This window comes from Anomalospiza imberbis, chromosome 9 (assembly GCF_031753505.1).
Source record: "Anomalospiza imberbis isolate Cuckoo-Finch-1a 21T00152 chromosome 9, ASM3175350v1, whole genome shotgun sequence".
NCBI classification, from domain to species: domain Eukaryota; kingdom Metazoa; phylum Chordata; class Aves; order Passeriformes; family Viduidae; genus Anomalospiza; species Anomalospiza imberbis.
The window spans coordinates 29,539,694-29,558,533 of NC_089689.1; the positions used below are offsets into that span (position 1 = coordinate 29,539,694).

At 45.7% G+C, this 18,840-nt stretch overlaps 1 protein-coding gene across 1 annotated transcript in view; it reads left to right on the forward strand.

Moving 5' to 3' along the window:
- Positions 1-499: 499 nt before the first annotated feature.
- Positions 500-18,840, forward strand: part of ROR1 (receptor tyrosine kinase like orphan receptor 1) — a 156,642-nt gene continuing 138,301 nt past the window's right edge. Inside the window, exon 1 of the mRNA XM_068198993.1 lies at positions 500-701. Within this exon, the coding sequence (XP_068055094.1) occupies positions 599-701 (103 nt within the window). The 5' untranslated portion in view covers positions 500-598. The remainder of the gene's footprint in view (positions 702-18,840) is intronic.

An 18,840-nucleotide genomic window follows, 5' to 3' on the forward strand; every position in this document is an offset into this window, starting at 1 on the left:
CCCCGCAGGGATTGTCCCTCGGGAAGGGAATGCGACATACCTGCAGGGATCGACCCTGAGGAAGGGAACGCGACATCCCCTCAGGGACTATCCCTCGGGAAGGGAACGGGACAATCCCGCACCGCCTGTCCCTCGGGAAGGGAACGCGACATCCCCGCAGGGATCGACGCTGAGGAAGGGAACGGGACAATCCCGCACCGCCTGTCCCTCGGGAAGGGAACGGGACAATCCCGCACCGCCTGTCCCTCGGGAAGGGAACGGGACAATCCCGCACCGCCTGTCCCTCGGGAAGGGAACGGGACAATCCCGCACCGCCTGTCCCTCAGCGCTCGGCGGGGCGGCTCTGAGGGCGGGCGGCTCCTCCGCGCGGGGACAAAATGGCGGCGGCGGCGGGCGGGCGGCCGCGCGGCGGCGCTGCGGGGCCGGGCAGCGCTGACAGCGGGCAGGGCTGAGGGCTGAGGGCTGAGGGCTGAGGGCGGCGGGCCCGGCCCCGCTCCCGCTCCCTCCCCGCCCGCGCCGCCTTCCCCGCCCGCCGGCACAGCGCGGGACGGAGGAGCGGCGGCCCCGCGGTGGATGCGGGAGCAGCGCCGGCTCAGGAATGCAGCAGCCGGGCGGCGCGGACGGGAGCCTCCCGCTGCTGCTCCCGCTGCTGCTGCTGCTGCGAGCGGGGAGCCGCGCCGAGCCCGGGGACGCCACGCAAGGTAAGGGGCAGACAGGGCGGGCGGTCCCGGCCGGGATGAGAGCAGCCGGGCCGGCACCGAGGGGAGCCCGGCTGCCCCCGCGCCGCCTCCCGTTAACCAGCTCGGGGGTTTATGCTCGGTCTGTGTTTAATTGCTTCGTAAAAAAAAAAAAAAAAAAAAGCTCTCTCCAAGTGCTGGGGCCGGTGAGCGTTGCCGGCGTAACCACTGCCAGGCGGCCCCGCTTTGCGGTCCGTGGTTGATGGTGCCCGAGGTGTGTTGTCGCGCTGGGGACTTGTCCCTTGGATCCGGCTCTCCGTGCGTGTCTCGCCATCCCAGCCCCCTTGTATCCCTTGAAAATGTTTATTTATATATCTGTTTGTTTATTTTCAACCAAAAGAAAGCCGTCTCCGTTTTGCTTTTAGCGAGTGATAGTTATCCCGCGATCCTTCTGCTTTATCAGGGTTCCGACTCCAGCCTTTTTGCGAGGGATTTATGTGTAAAACATAGTGCAGCCCAGGCACAAAGGGACCTCGGAGCTGGGATAGCTGGAATTGGAAAAAGACTGATTCCTTCAGGCCAAGTCAGTAAAAAGTGAGCAGTGTTTTTTGGACGCCTGCATGAGAATCTCACTGAGAGTTGGATGTACGTGAGCTCCGGCTCCTCCAAAGTGGATTGTGGTGGGTGCTTCAATCACAACCCACCTCTGAGAAGTGCTGCTTGATAATATGCCTGTATTTGATACTGAAAGAAGTGAAAAAAAAAGTGAACGCTGGAGAGAAAAAGTTGATGGAAAAAGCCCAAATTTAACCCAAATTGTAGATACTGTGGGATAACTGCCTTTAAAAATGTGCCTGTAGCTAGCAGGTAAAACTCCCTTGTCACATGCCTGAGCCTGGGTTTCTGCCGCTGTCCCTAAGGATGCTGTTCCCGGGACTGTGTGTGACGGGGTGCATCTCTTGGAATGACCTCCCCATGTCCCAGGAGTCTCGTGGTGCAGATTCAATGGCTGGATGCGTTCTAGCTTGGGGTGGGAATTCTTCATAACATCTCAATGGGAAAATTTTCAAAAGTTGTTTTCTAGTGTCTCCAGGGAGTGCTGTGTATGCTTAACAAATAGCTGTATTTTTAAAGGGGCAAAAAAGGCTATTTCCCTCCTGTTTTTTCAGATAGTTTCAAAGCTTTAGGGCAATGCAAGGTTTTTTTTTTAATGTTTCAAAGAGCCTGGAGGGGAAAAATAAAACCCCATTAACATAAAGCAACTGATCACATTGGGTCTGAAACGGACCATTTTTATTTTCTGTGCATTCTGCTGGGAGGTACCTATCAGAGAATGCATTCACCTTTATGTGAATATATTAATATTGTCATTATTAGTCATTATATGTTAATGTAGTTATTACAGCACAGGTCATGTAGTACAAGTCACATGAAGAGGGGTTTCAGCTCAATATAAGAATGCATTTTTTAAGTAGTGAGAACAATAACTCACTGGAATTACCACCCCAGGGATGTAGTGGAATCCTCGTGGCTGGAGGTTTCCAAGATGAGACTGGATAATCTCAGCCAGGCTCCCTTTCCCACAAAAGGCTGGACCAGGTGATTATTCCAGTTGCCTTCCAGCCTGGACTGTGATCTGTGATTATGTACAGTTACTTTCCACAGTGAAGCATTTCCTGTATTTTAAATAATATCTTTGGCAAATGCTCATAGTGTGGATTCATGGGCAGATCAAGTGATTTATTTATTTTTATAGATAGACATCTATCACGTGTTCAACCACATACTAGGTTTTCCCCCAAACTAGGTTTTGTGGAAAAATAAGGGAACCTGAACATACAACACCAATTAGAAAAACCAAACAAAGAAAAAGCCTGTTCTAAAAAGTTTTACAGATTTCTCTAAGGCGACTGTAGTGGTTGGGTAAATAGAATTTGCCCTATCAGAAACCCAGCCCAGATGGAATCTTCAGCCCCTACCCTTTAACCCTGACATGTTCAGAAAGAGAATGTGGACCACTGTCTTCTGCTGCAGCTCTCTTTTTGTCCATGGCCTTTCCTTGTAGGGAGCAAAACAACCCCAAAATCTTTGTCCATTCACTGCCTTTGGGGTGCTCACGGGCTGGCCCAAGCGTTCCAAATAAAAGCACAAAGTTAATGTCAATTTAAGGAACAGCAGCTCTCCAGCTTGGATATTTTCTGCAGCATGTGGCTCTGGATATTCCCAGTTCAGCTCGATTATTCTTCTTCCAGATCCATGGAACTTTGTGAGGAGTCACAATGAAAGAAGTGTGAGTAATAGAAAAATATTTTAAAAGCTTGGAGTAAACCCACAGATCTCGAGATTGTGTTTTAGATTGTAGGGGTGCTGCTGATTTCCTTGAAAGTTGTGAGATAAAGTTCCACAGCTCTTGATTAGTCCCTGTGGTTAATTGTTTCATCCCTGGGTCACAGGCTGCTGCTTCAGCCACTATCCAGGAATGAGTTTAAAAACAAACAAAATGCTTTTGTTGCCTTAAGCCTCTAAGAGGATGAGGGTAGATGTCACTGTTTGAGGTTGTAGCCTTGTATTTCTTGACAAAAGTGGCTTGAAGTAGCAGCAAATTATCTTCAGGACAGCGTTTCTTTGTTTCCATAATTAACTTCTACTAAAACTGCTGTGTTAATTACGTCCTCACAGGGATTTAAAGTGTTGCAAATGAGAGTTAGGCAGGGGAGTATTTTAAAGCTTGTGTATGGATTTAAGTAGGCAAAGAGAGGGGGAAAAAAAGAGTTTCCCTGAGGTGTGACACTGGATCCTGCTCTTTAGAAACAGATGTAGAAATCCAGCAGTCTGCTGGGACTCCAAAGAGCACCTCAGAGTTGAAAACTCTTTTAAAAAATCTCTAACTAAATGCAGCTGCTTTACACACAGCGATTGTCCTGCAAGCCAGAAACATGCAGAAAGTTAACTCAGACAAAAGAAAAAGTGTAAACCTTTCCTTCCCCAGGCCCTGAAAAACAAAACCCCTCAGTCATCCTCGACTGCAAATCCGCTGTTGTTGTGTGAAATGTTGTGTCTCAAGAAGCAGCTGTCAGGAGCTGCTTGTCTGAGGTGCTCTCTGCTGCCTGGGTGTGCTCTCACCTTGGGTGGGTGTCCCGGTGATGGGCGCTGCTGCCGCCCGGGGGAAATGGCACAGCTGGCACAGCTGGCACAGCTGGAGAGTCTCACACCCGGCCGGGCAGCGGTGGAGCTGTGACACTCCTCACTCAGCCTGCAGTTTGACACACTCCTCCGTATCGAGGCATTTAAACGAGTAGCAAACCCAGTTATTTTACGGTTAAGATGCTCTCTTTGATCCAGGTTCCTGCTTTTAAAAATTGGCAAACCCCGTGCTGTGTCTTGAAATCAGCTCCCTAAAGCTGAGCTCAAAGAAATTCTGGGTTTGCCCCAGCCCCAAACAGTTGAATAATGAAGTGACTTTTTAGGGCTTTTCTTGTTTCTTTTTCATTGTAATCAAGAAGATATTGAAAGTCAATGAATCTGCACATTTATAAATGGAACAGCAGAGGATGTTCCTGCTGTTCAGGAACAGAAATTCAGAGATGAATAAATGAGAGCAGTTGTCAATGACTCTCTGTAAATAACAACAAAATACTGGTGTTAGCTGAAGGATGGTTCTGTGGGGGTGGTGATTGCAGTTTTACATCCTTTATGATGAAGTGCTTTAAAATTCCTGAAATTCTACATTTGGTGTAAAGTTTCTTTTAGTCAGGTGCTGCAGAGGAAGTTACAATTTTTTTTCCTGTCTGTTTACAAGCAGAGTCACTGCTGTCCTTGCCAGGAGCGTGGCATGTGAGAGGCTTGGACATGTTTAATGTCATTTAATTGGGCTGGAACGACAGGAGAGCCAGGGGTGCTACACTGCGAAATTTGCCAAGGTGGAAAAACTGAATAATTTCAGCTTAAATATGTATCACTAGTACGTGATGTGATGATAAAACTCTAAATATTACTATTATTTAATAGTAAAGGTCTTTGAAGTGCGCCAGGGAATATAATGTAAAATAAAAGAACTTGCCTATATTTGGACTCTAATGCAAGGCAATATTGAAAATGGTGCTCTGCCAAAGTCAGGCAGCTTGGAGAAAAGAAGTAGCTTGAGAAAGGAGCCCTTTAGTGAGGAAAGCAATAACCTCAGGCTGCTTCCATGCCAGTATCCCGGCGTGAGGAAGATTGCTTTCCAGGGTCTCCTCCTGAAGTGGAGACGCTGGAGTGCCACTGTTTCCAAGTAAATCTGCAGGGCAGTAGATGAGAGGAAGTGCTTGTGGAAAGAATCCCATGGTTTGTGTTGGTGGGACGGACACACATTTGGAGGATGATTGCCAGGTAGGATTCCTGAAAAAATGGTGCAGAGTGGTCGCCAAGAGGAGCAGAAGGCACAGCAGAGCCATGGAGGAGGGCCTCACAGGGATGCCAGGGCTGTGTGTGCAGAGCTGCCCTTTCTCTGCTGGTTCCCAACAAGTCACTCTGTGGAGCTTCTGCCCAGGGCAGGAGCAGGACAAAGCTCAGGTCGAGGCTGCTTTGCTGCTTCACCGAGTTCCGTGGGCTTTTTGGGCTTGGTATCCTGTTCTGAGAAACCCCTCTGGAGAGCTGTGTGGGGTCTGGTTGATCAGAGAGGGTAAAGGACAGCACGGAATGGTCCTGCAGGACATGTCCTGGATCATGCTGTTGGTGGGGGCTGGCTGCTGTGTTCCTGTTGGCTGGAATGTGCCTGGTCCAGGCCTGGCTTAACCCTCCTGGGCCCTGCTGAGATTTTCTCATCTCTTTGCTCTTGTTGCCAATGGCTCTAGGAAACTGCTGAGGCTGAGTCAGGGGAGGTTTAGGCTGGGTATCAGGAAAAAAGTTCTTCCCCCAGAGAGTATTTAGGCACTACACAGCCTCCCCAGGGACTGGGCACAGCCCCAAGGCTGCCAGAGCTCCAGGAGCATTTGGACAACGCTCTCAGGGACAGGGTGGGGTTGCTGGGGTGTCTGTGCAGGGCCAGCAGTTGGACTGAATGATCCTTTGGGGTCCTTTCCAGCTCAGATTTCTGTGATTCTATGATGTCACATTGGAGACAGGAACGGGTGTATTCATGCTCTGGGAATGTTGAAGGCAAAAAAAAAAAGTCTGCTTTTTGTGTCAGGAAAAGCTAAAAAAAATAACAAATAAGGCAAGTCCCTGTGTATACAGGCAGCCACTGTCCCCAGGAGCTGGAGCAGAAGTGCTGGGAACTTCGTGCAGATGTTCCATGGTCTCTATAAGCCCCGCTGATGCTCTGGGATGTGCAGAGAAGTGCTTTCACTCACTCTCAGATATTTGGGACCAGCTTTAAGTTAGGACTTTGCCATCCGAATACGCACTGGGAAAGTTTCATAACTGGGTGAGTTCTTGAGAAAAGTTCATGCAGGCTCTGGGGGAAGCCTGCATTTTATTAAAAGCTTTTTTTCAAGATGCCCAGGTCATATGCTGAAACTGATACGGCACAAGGGCTTCCTGTGACCTTCTGCTCCTTCCCTCCCAGGGCTGTCCCCCTGTCCCATTCCCAGATGCTCTGTCTGTCTGCAGCACAGCCCTGAACATCTGCTCCAGGCAGATCCAGGAAGGAGCTGGAACGGTGGAGCTGGGAGCTGGAGCAGCAGCAGGCCATGGGAAATGGAGAGATCAGAGATAAGCCAGGGAAAAATGCTTTGTAACCTCCTCACACATTCCCTCCAGAGACTGGGAATGGAGCAGGGGATGCTTTTCCTACCCTGGGAACTTGAGGCTGGCTCTGGAAGGATGTGCACTTCCACAGCCACAGTGTGAACACCCCTCTGCAAAGCTGCTCTGGTGGCCCAATCCCCCCTGAAGATGCTAAGCTGAGCTTTAAAGGATGGAGGGTGTAAATGCAATGAGCTGCCTGAGGCTGTCCATGCTGTGGCTGGTCCATATAGGACACCATGGCTGCTCCTGCAGAGCAGCAACATGTGCTGGACAAGGAGGGATTGGGATCTGGGTGGCCTTCATTTCAAATTTCTTGAGGGCCTTTAGCTCTTACCATGTTGACATCCACTCCTGTGGAACATTTAAGGTGTAGAGGGGGTTTGTTCTCTCTCTGAATTCAGCTTCAGGCATTCTGTCCTCAAAGACAAACGTGGCTGCGAGCACACAGAGGTCTCCAGAAGACAGAAGCTTGGGCAGACAATAAAAAAATCAAATCAGTGTTAGAATTAAGATTAGACCTGGTTCTCCTCAAGTGAGGTCCCCTTTGCAAAGCCTCTGTCAACCTTTCTGCTCATGGAGAGGAATCCTCCTCGTTGTACAGGGAATATCTCACGTGTACATCTGAGCCCTGTGCAGTCTGCACTGTATTTTCAACAGCTCTTGCCTCTCCCAGTTTTTCCTGTAAGGGGTCAGTTATCATGGGTGAGCATCTCTTCTCCAAAATTAACTTGGCTTCCAATGAAAGGAAGTGTCTTTATAATTGTTTTGTTTACTCTGAAGTACTTGATGTGCTGTATAAGTAACAAGCATTCTGCGCGTTTTCATTTGGAATTCTTTTTTTGTATATGTTAATTATTCATTCCATATGTTTGGATTTTTCTTTATAAAACACGTTATCTCTCTGTGAATTTAATGAGAATCTGTAGCACGATGGAGACATCTCTTTTTCTCCAGAACGTGCTGAGTGGAGAGAGCACCACGTTGAGCTCTGCTTTCAGTGAGTTTCACCTACAGTGACAAGAGGTCATTTAATTCCCAGCTGATTGTCAGGAAGATGGATTTATATCATTAAATGCTTTCAGGAGGCTGAGGAAGAGCTTGTGGAGCACCTTTGCTTCTGCCTGCTGGCATTTCTGAGGCTGAAACACTTCATGCTCACCAGAGGATGTTTCTGAACTGAGGGCCCCTGACTTTTACATTCACTTTTCTTGGCAGCCTGACAGAGCCCAAGTCTGGCAACCTTTGTAAGTGAGATGCAACAAGCCTCACTTATTTCAGCTATTGCTCTGTCACTGTGTTTTTAATTTACTGTAATTCAATAACTGACACAATGCTGGAGTAAATAAATGGGCTGTGAACATTCTCATAGACCTTGGGCGTCCAGCTCAGGGCAAGATTTAGCTTTTAATTAACACTGTCCATGAGATTTATTGTTAAAATTGCATCCTTTTAAATAAGTCAATCTGAAGTTGATTAAGAGATGAATAATTGAAACCTGCTGTGGGATAACAGAATGCATTCTAGTGGATGCAGCAGTGGAGCACCATTGGAGCTCCAGACCCCTTTTCTCCTGAGTTTTGGGTCTTTCCCATAAGCTGGACATTGTCATTATCTTTTCTGTGCAGGATTTGTTGCTCTGTGTTGAAAAAAAAAAAAGTGTTCTTCAATATATTAAGAACAGTAGCATTTTACCTGTGTATAAACTGCATTCTTAGTATAGCAAAGAGCTTTAGGAAGGCCTTGGGACACCCTGGTAAAAACCCTTAAAGGGTTTTTGCTCCTTTCACTCCCCTCTGCTACACAAATTCTCCAAAAAGAGGCCCAGGCAAGGGAAGAAGCTGTAAAGGCATCCACTCACAGGAGGGGAATCTTATTAGCAAAATTATATTTCATCAGGGGATTAGAAGAAAATACTGACCTGATTTTCTTGTGTTCTATAGGGAGAGATGGTATCTGACTTGCCCTTTTCCTTTTGAGAGCCTGTTTGTAGGATGTGATTTATGTTCTTGCATTCTGTTTGTGATTGATCTTTTTTTTTAAATCCTAATGAGTATTTCTGACCCCTGAGCAGCAGTAAAATGTTCACAAACTTGAGAGTATTTTATGTGCAGCACTTAGACAATTGTCTCTTAAAATCTGTTGTCTCTTATTTTCCCAGCAGCAAATATGGTCCTGATATGAGGAGCTGTGTGACCAACCCCTCTCATTTCAGGCTGAAAACCTCCAGGGAATGTCAATACCAATATTTTGTTGGTTGAGCTGTTCAGGGTGAGACAAATTAGGTTGGACATTGAGTGAACTGGGCCATTTCTTCCTTCCTGAACTGGTTTCACTGGGGAGCCACATTTTGCACTGATCACACTTGAGGCTCTGCTTTCAACATTTCTGTAGGCTCTAATGGGTCTGGGGAAGTTCTGTGATCTGTGTTGAATGCTTCAGAAGTTTAAGGTTGGCACTGGGGGAAAGAGAAAAAGGTGGTCTCCGTGTCTATAGCAGGTACAGTGAATTTTCAGGGAATTCATGCAATAAACAAAGAGAGACCACCTGCAAACTGACAGCTTTTCCTTGCCATGAGGCCTTTGGTAGGGTAACAATATCTCGTGGTGGAAGTGACTGCTGTAAGCAGGGCACCTTTACAAGGATTTTTGGGAATCTGAACATTTAAGGTTGCTCTGTTGAGTTTATGGGCTGTGTTTGGTTCCCTCATCCAAGAGAGAGGACTCAGTCCTGTTCAGTTCTCTCATCCAAGGTCATTCTGAAAGCTCTGGGCTTGGAGCTCTGAAGCACTGGGTGAATTTTTTGATCTCTTATATTTATTGTGGAGTACCTCTGGTACATCCAACTTTAAAAATCCATGGTTAGCTCCAAGAGCAATCCCCTTTTTCAGGAAGTTTTGACAGAATTCAGCAGCAAAGTCTTAACTGGAGTTTTTTCTGTCAGTAAATGAGTGAAGCTGTGGCCTCAGGCATCACAGCCCATCCAGCAGGGTCACAGCAGGGACAGCAGTGCTGGCACTGCCTCTGCTTCGGGAAAATCAGAGTTCAGGCTCCTGCACAGGTCTGTACATCAGGTGGTGTTTATTTTGTTGTCAGCTCTACAGAAATCCCCTACCCAAACCCTGTAATTGTCGGATGTTCTGTTATCCTATTCCTGCTGCCAGTTATTATCTCCTGAGATTATCAAGGGTAACTTCACCTGGACTAATTGTAATAACTGACAAGGCCCGAGGGCAAGAATTCTGTCTCAGCAGCGCAAGGAGGGATTAGGTGTGTGTATATTCCATGTAATTTGCTGAGAGGTGTCTATGTACAGATCCGTCAGGAGAACTGTGAAATCGTTTGAAATGTTGCAAGGGATGGATGTGTGGTGATAGGAGGCTCAACTTTCTTCAGCCTTTGTTGCATTATCCCACTGAAGTGAATTTTATAGGCTTTTTTCTGCCCTTCCTGTATAAGCTGGTGTCAGGCTCCTTGAGAAGGCACTTATGTTCTTGAAGGATTATTGTGCTAATTTAGCTTTCATTTCATCAGGTATCAAGGCTTGATTTTATCCTGCTGTTGGTTGCTCTGTTCTTACTGGGAATTACTGACACCAGAGATGTTGGGGATTACACTGAAGATGACTGAAGTGCAGCAGGGAAATAGTTTTTGATCTCTACTTGCTTTGCTGTCCTAAAGATCCTACAAGATCCTAAAGACCGTGGTTATGGCTGAGTCACTCAGCAGTGCTGATTAAGACAGTCAATCTGAGCAGCAGAGCCTGACAGATTTTCTGCCAGAATCCTTTAGAGGATGCATTTGATGAATCTTTTAGTAACTTTAGTGGGCAGTTGCTTTCAGCCAGCTGAAATATTTCCTGTGTTAAGGAAGACAGACTTTCCACGTGAAAGTCACGGTGTGCCCACCCCTGGTGTGGGATATTATTGCCTTAAAAGAACTCCAGAGAATGAACTCAGTCCTGCTAGTGATGGTACTGGTTGCCAGTACACAAACAAAGTACACTGAAAATTGATTTTGATATATTTTCCTTATTTTTAGACTGAAATCCACTCTTTTTTTTTTTTTTTTTTTTGCCCTAGAAAATGCTTTTGCTGCTTTGTTTCCAGACACACTTCAAATGTAGAGTGTCCTGGAATATTTTATCCTGAAAAACAGGGAAGTGCAGTTCCTCTCATGGACTTTGTTGGACTCAAACTACACGTGGTGCTTAAAGAAATAGAGGAAATGTTTTGTTCCGCTCCATTACACTGCTACAACTCCTGAGTGTTTCCCAACATCTCTGGTATTCAAATGGACACTGGTAGCACTGGGATGGTTTTTGTCCTGGAGTTGAGCTTTGCTCCTTTCCCAGAGCTGGGAAATGCCCTCTGCAGAAGGTGTGAAACTTGAATCCTTGGCATTTAGTCTTGAGGCAGGATGCAGGGCTCCCTTTGCTTCCTGCACCAAATGCCACGGGAGCAGGGATGGTTTTGATCTGGGTGTGATGTGGGGCTGGCTCAGCTTGCAGGGGTGAAAGATGAGTGTCACTTCCAGCACTGGCTCTGGGAGCACACAGGGGCTGCTCTTCCAGGCCTGGCCCAGGGAAGGACAAACCAGGGCTTTGCAGACAGGAAAAAAGCTGCTCGGGGGGGATTGGATTTCTCCAAACAAAATATTATCCAAAAATATTCACGGGGTTCAGATGGGCAGCCAAATGCAAATGGTTGCACTTTTTGTTCCATATATGTTCTCAGGCTCTCTAGCAACCCTAACGATAATATCCCAATTTTTCCTTCAAAAATGTGCACAAAAGACATCTCATTTGGCTACTAATAAATAATACAGTATTCAGTTAACTCCTAATGAAAATACAACGTTTCTGTGGGGAATATTTCTCAGACTGAACGTGGGACTTGAAATAATTTCCAAATTTTAACTCCATTTGTGTGTAAGGAAAACATTTGCAGTACTTGGTGAAAGCTGTTGCAACTTGAGACAGTATTTGTTCTTGGAACCTATATTTAAAAATTTCTTGTGCAGTTCAAGGAAAGCAGTAGTTCTCTGAGCAAGAGCTTTTCACATTTTGGAGGAATATAAAGATAAAAATGGAAATGTTTAATGCTGTGTTTTTAAATTTTGACTGGGAAGCAACTCCTGTTTCACTCTATCATGTGGCTTTTTTGGCTTTTATTACTTTTCTCACCACTGCCTAGAGTTCTGAAATGAGTGATTTTTGTATACGTACAGAAAGGATTTTATAATCTTCAGGATTTTTCCATTTTGCCTGAATTTATCAAACATTTGTTCAGATGAAGTGAAAGGGGAGGCAGCTTCAAGTGTCTCTTTCCTGTTGCACGGAGCTTGATCCTTTCTGAGTTCTGCAGAATTTCCCAGTTTGAGCCAAACTAGGAAACATTTTAGATACTTTGAGCTCATTCATCTTTGATGTTTGGGATTTGGGACTTCGGTGGTTTATTTTGGCCATCAGCCCAGGTGAAAATGTGCTGGAAAAGGGGTGCACCTGGCAGGGGAGGGTCTGGCAGCCCTTTCCTGTCCTGCACCAGCACTTTCTGCCCTGGGTCACTTTTAATCCAAGTTATTTCTGGGCTTTCCAGCTCATTTCTGGATACTTGAATGCAGGAGGATCACCTCTGGACAGCACAAGCACTAGATATTTCAAAATTCACTTTTAGTGCCTGCTTGCCAGGGTGGATTTTTTTGTTATTTTTTGTTATTTTCTTGTGTTTTAATGACAAACTTGCCCTCTGTGGGACCGAGCTGGTGGAGCTTTGGAAGGGAAACGTTGTGCACTGAACTTTGGGATTTGCTGGTTCAGAAATGCTGGGAGCTTTGAAGGCACCATCCCACAGTGCAGCTGCTTTTTCACTCACATTCCTTGGGAGGAGCAGAGCCCACTCGGGACTGTGCCTTGGAGCTGCTCTGACGGATCAATTCTATTGGCAATTCAAGGTCCTGGGGGTTGTTTGGGTTTCAGTGGATTCTTGTGTCAGCCAACAACTGCTTCCACGTTTTCTATTAACATCTCTTTCATTCTGGGAATGTGCTTTGCTTAATTGGGTCTTTATCCTCCACAGGAGGATATTTTGACTAAACCTGTTCCTCCTTACACTCGAGTAAATTCAGAATAAATGCATCCTGTACCCAATGCTGGTAATGAATTGTTAGAGAGTCCATGATAAATGCTCCATCACATACTTTGCATGCATTTTATTTAAAAAAAAATCTGTTTAAATGCATTTTTTGTACAGATGGAGCAGTTAGAGGTTTACCTGAAGCCCCTGATGTGGTGTTAGAGATGTGCTGTAGCTCAGCCCTTACATGCACATGATGAACAGCAGAGAAACACAAGCCATGAAGTCCTGCAGCAGTGCCAGCTCCTCAGTTGGTTTGTGTTTATAAGCAGATGCTTCTTCTTTAATCTGGGGAGAGATTGGTGCATTCTCCACAGAGGGGCTGATTTACTGAGAGATGCAATCAATTTGTTTCCAAGCACAGACATGTCTGGGCTAATACAACACAGGCACACCAATAACAATGCCGTTTTTAATGCTTTCTTCTTATTTTCCATTTTTTGCTGACTAGGGTTATTAAAAAAAAAATCATCTGTGCCACTTTAATTTTCAGGGGAGAAGGTACTGGGGAGCAGGATTACAGATGTTCACATGCCCAGACTTTGTAGGGGTATTAAAAAATGAAAAATCTGCAATATTATTTGCCATGGCAGCTGCAATGATTGACCTGTTTTTACTTTCAGAAACTTTGTTTATATTAGAAACTTTATATCTCAAATAAAATTAGTTTTATGTGAAGGGGAACTACACTGGTGATGATTTTGTTTAGGAAATAATGTCAACACCCCAAAGCATTTCTGGTCTTTGATTTTTCCAGTGTCCAATGGAAGCCTTGGGTAGGGGCTGAATAATGTCTGGTTCTGACTCCTGTTGCAGCACACAGAGAATGTCTTGACAGCTTCCAAACCAGTAATATCTTACTTATGTTTCAATATATGAATAAGAGCCCAGGCTTTCTAGAGATTAACTTGCTGTAATGCAGTTCTGTAACATGCTGCAGCCAGATGAATGGAAACCCTTCAGCATTGGGAAGAACAGGAATATATCCCTTTTAAAGTTGTGTGTTGTAGCAGGGATGTGCAGGGACATTGTTCCACTGAGCCACACTTGTGTTCTTTTAAGAGGTGCAGTTAGCAGAGCACATGATACTCCTTCCTCCTCATGCTGTTTGTTTCCTCTTTTCTAATCTCTGCTCTCCAGTGTGGTTTTTCTTCTTCACGGTCCTTGGGAGTCTTGTTTTTCCAAAGGGATCCCCTGCTGACTATTCCGAGGTCTGTTTAAGCAGTTTCTTCAGCTCTGCTTTCAAAGAAGTTGTTCCCTTTGATTCCTGAAATCATTGCTCTGCTGTCTGCTGATGTCTTTGTGGTGCAGAGATGGGGAGGAGGCCAAAGAGCTGTGGTGCTTCTCCGTCCATCTGCTGTGGTGGTGCCTCATCCAGCTGGGATGTCCTTGGGCTGTCACCGAGGCTGGGGGCTGTGACAGTGACTCTTGGCAAGGAGAGACTGGTGGGAGGCTGTTCTGGGCAAACTGGTGCTGGAAAAGCTGGAAAAGGGCACTGCTGCAGATGTCTCTGGTGCTTCCCAGCAGGCAAATCCTGTGGCAGGGTCTGGTGTTTTATCGGCCCCAGCAAGAAGTGAGAACTCCTCCTGCTGATCTTCTTCCCCAGGCAGTGGCTGTGGGGAGGGAAAACACCTCCAGCTGTTACCTCCTCTCTAGTTGTTTACTTATTAATTCTTTAAGAGTATTTAATTTTTTTTGTTTAAGAGGTTATTATTTATTGAAATGGGTTGATTGGTTTTCCATGAGAACTTTAGAGCGGTAGGTGTTGTTGTGGTTTCTATCAAAAACTTATTTCTGTCTTCACTTCCCATTGGGACAACACGTCTCTCTCTTATATTGTGATGGGCTTTTGTACTATGAAGGGATGGAGGTTGTTGTTTTATTGATTTCCCCTTTCTGATCAGCTCCCTTTGCCCCACTTTGCCTTTTTTCTTCCGTTGCCAGTGAATGGTGCTAATTTATTCTTGTCTCGAGGAAATCTTTGAAATTAGAAAGTCCCCTTTGCATGTAATATCTGCTGCTTCCTAGATGGCTGTGGTGGCAGACTCTCAGTGCTCAAACTGGGGACATCTGTGTTTGTTCAAGGAGCAACAGGGGATGCAGCGGATGGGAAAGCGATGAAGTTTGCTGAGGCACCAGGAACTGGCAGGATAACTTCAAGAAAGTGTTCAATAACAATCACTGCTCAAGGCCCCAGGCCAGCAGAGCACTTACCCATCGGCTGGGACTGTAAACGGTGCAGCTGATTTAAACGGGCCCAGCTCTGTGTTTAGCGTTAGATCCCGCCTGAGTGCCTTCCTGGAGCAGCGCCTAAGTGACTGAGGCTTGGAGTTGTTTCTCATTTACAGGAGTGAGGCTTGAAAGTGAGACCTGACTGCTGCTTAGTGGTGTCCTGGGGCATCCAAGAGCTCACTGAGGCTTTTTAGGGCTCTGCCCCTGCTGCTGCTGCTTTTCCTGCCACTTGCAAATGTGCTGCTTTTTCCTCGCCTGTTTTCCTGCTCCCAAACCCAATGACTTCTGCAGAATGGGAATCTGAAAGATGCAAATCACTCACTGCATGCCAGGGCAGTGCTGTCACTGGTCATGGTTTCCAAGGGCCTCAACCCAGCTTGCTGAGGTGGAAGAGCAGAAAGGGAAGGAGCAGAAAAAGCAGTGATGTAGAGGTGTCTTTCTCCTTCACTGGCATTAAATACATGCACAACTCTCAGTTTTATGTACATACACGTAAAACTCAAGGTGAGGCTTGAAAATACAAACATAGATAATCTCTTTTGGTGACTCTTCCATCCATTTTAGAAGCGTTTCTTAAGGAAATGTGATTTTTGCAAGCAATTCTTTCCATATGACTTTGATTAGTGGGAGGAACTTTCTTAGTGGGTTGATCCCACAAACCCTTTCTTTTGCAAGTTGTCTTTACTCCAGAGGGCTGAGTGCTGGCTCCAGGGAAATCTGCCCTTCAGGGAATGACTCTGCCACAGGTTTGCCATGGGCTTGCAACAATCCAACTGAAGCTGGATAATAATGTTTACCCACCTGTGTAATGCAAGTTCAGATCCTTGAATGAAAGGCCCTACTGTGCAAAAATACAAGGTAGCACTATTGGGGGGAGGAGGGCATTCTGTACCTGCAACTTTAGACTATTTACAGTGAATGTAGGGAAGGTTTCATTAAGGAAAAGGTGTAGCTGGTTTGCACTCGTGTGGGGTGCAAAGAAATAATATTAAAGAACAACAAAGAAATAATATTAGAGAACAACACTACAGTTGTCACTATCTTAGTATTGGCAAAAATGTGAAGGATGGTTTTCTAATCCTTTAAGTGTGGAAATTCTACTGCTGAATATTCCTGTTATTGAATATATATATATTGAATATTCTGTCTGCCTCTTCCTCTCCTGGACTGTGTGTCCGTGTGATTTCTGACTAAATGTCAGCAGCAGGGAGATGAAGGGGAAGTAACAGAGGAAAAAGGTTTCAACAGTTGGATGATGAAGAGGAGTGAAGATGAGTCAAATTTGCTAATCAGTAATGCTTCCAGAACATAATATTTATTGTGTGTTTTACCTGTGAGCCCTGGACAAGGCCTATGGCACTGTCTAGGCTGTTCAAACTGCTGGGAAGGAACTGGAAACTCCTTTCTCTGGAACTTCCACAATGTAGATCTCAGTGGTGGTGATGGCAGTAGTGAAACTCCAGTGACTGAAACAGGAGTTTGCCCCTCCCTTCAATATATATTCAAGAAAGATGGAGAGGAACTTTTTACAAGGACATTTACTGGCAGAGCAAGAGGCAATGGCTTCAAACTGAAAGACAGGAGGTTTGGGTTGGATATTAGAAATAAATTATTGGCTGGGAGGGTGGGCAGGCCCTGGCACAGGGTGCCTAGAGGATCTGTGGCTGCCCCTGGATCCCTGGAAGTGCCCAAGGCTAGGCTGGACACTGGGGCTTGAGGCAGCCTGGGACAGTGGAAGGTGTCAGGGTTGAAACAGGACGTGCTTTAAGGTTCCTCCCAACCCAAACCATTCCACGATTCCATGATTATGTGTGAGAGGAGGAAGGGTAGCCTGAAGCAGAGATTTGACCAAAAGTCACCAAACAGGTTAAAAATGAAGTCCAGGCTCTCCCAAGCCTGCAGCAGCACTTTATATATGCTCCCCAAAACAATTCTTGAGAAGTAACTGAAAGAATATAGAAAATGATGAAATAAGCAGGAGCTCTGTTAATCTTCAGCCATGGGGGATGTGTGCGTGCAGCACTCACTGAAGGGCCCAGAACTGCTGCTACTACAGAAGCCTCAGGGCAGGAAATACACCTGACAAAGCTCTAATTTGGAGACCTGTGTAAAACACCTTTCCATAAGGCTTTGTTTCATATTCACTTGGCTGAATCTTCTGACACATTTTCCTTGAGCTTTACGTGCACAGACTGTATCGTTGTTTTGGAAAATGCAAGCCTGACCACTGTAAATGGGTTTATATTTCCAACAGGGCAGTTATTTAATTTCCTGTTGGAAGTCTGCAAATGTTGGCACTGTTCACTCTCTGGCAGGGAGCCAGAGGAGAGCACGGTATCATTAACAGGCTACAGCCCAGTGGAGATTTCTTTTGGTTTCATCCAAACTTGTTAAGACTGGGCTATAACAAAATATAATTTTTGACTGAACTTCATAGAGGCAGGCAGGGAGATCAGGGGAAAGGGGCTGACAGGGTGTTCTCTGGGATGAGAATAGCTGTTGTCCTTCCTTACCTACTCTTGGGCTGGACTAACCCTGGTTTTGCTGCAGATTTAACCTTGCTGTGTAGTTTTCCTCTAAAGCAGCTCAGAATGAAGCTGAGAGCTAATCCTGGAATTGGCCCTTTGGGTACAAACCCATTCCCTGTGCAGTTATCTTCCTTGGGATCCATGGCACCGCCCCTGTGGAAGGATGGGTGCCAAGGGTTGGGGCTCTGATAGTGACCGTGACACGACTGTAAGTCCTGAAGCCACCCAGGTGCATTCCCAAAGGATCCCTCAGCACCCAGAGGCCTGAGCTGACTGGGAAATGCCATCTTCAGAGACAACCAAAGTCTTGTAAACAAAAAAGGTATTTTTGTTCAGAGTTTGTTTTAAATACCCCGACTTAAGTCAGCAGAAATGAATCAGACTGGTTTGCTGTGAAGACACATCATTTATTTCGGGTGTCTGGCACAGGCTCTCTGTACCTGATGATCCTTCAGGCGAGGCCCTTTCCCCACGTGGACCTTCTGGTGGTCCATTCCTGCTTCCCAGCTTTGATCCTGGAATTCTCCATTTCAGCGCACTTTGCAGCGGGGACCAACTCTTAAATCTCCAGCTTGAGCTCAAGGGAGCCAACTTCATTTTCTTCTGGGAGTTTTCCACTTTGAAAGGAGCTATTTGTGGAAAACAAATGGTCAAATGATGTGGGAGGCTCTTCATCACTTGGGAGCCTTTAAATCGGGGCTGACTTGGGGAACAATGTGCCCACAGGCACAGTGGGATGTGTGCAGAACCACTGGGTATAGGGAATTGTGGCATGTGTCATGCAGGGGATCAGATTTAGGATTATTGTGCTCTCTCCTAAGTCTCCCATAAAGCAGTACTTGAGGGTAATCTGTTTGGATTTCCCCTACTCTGGGCTGCAGCAGCTGCTTTTTCTCAGGGACCTGGGGATGGAAGAGGAGCTGCTCATGGAGAAACAAGCACAATTTCTATATTAGAGTCAATATTTGCACTCACTTTGCCTGGATTTGGGGGAGTTGGAGAGGGAAGAGCTGGATGATGGAAAGCAGAAAAAGGATAAAAAGCAGGTTTTGACCACCTGTCATCCTTTGGTGTTGTTTCTTGAATGATATTCTTGAGGCTGATGTGTAGCTTAGGCCATTGGTATGTGTTGAATCAGAATGGGAAGCACCATTGGGAAGTACAAAAATAAGTTTTGTGTGTCAGAAATATTAGGGTTTTTTTTTTTTTTTCCCTGAGTCCTGAGAAACATGAAGTGCAGCTAAAGGAAAAGGCACATAAACCCAAAACATATAAAACATGTAAAAAATGATGTGCCTGGACTGATGCACTGCAAAGATGTACTTTCATATTTTTGTGATAACTTGTTTAATAAGATCTGGAGCTTTTCTTTTCTTTTTACTCATTTTTAAACAGATGAATGTACTTATCTGTATTTACATCATCTCCAGGCAACCCAGAGAGTGTTCTTTCCATATGCTCATGGAGCTCACAGCAGTAATAAGTGTAGAGGGACAGGAGACCCTCTGGTCCTTTACAGTTTCTTCTGGGTGTTAAATTTCATGCA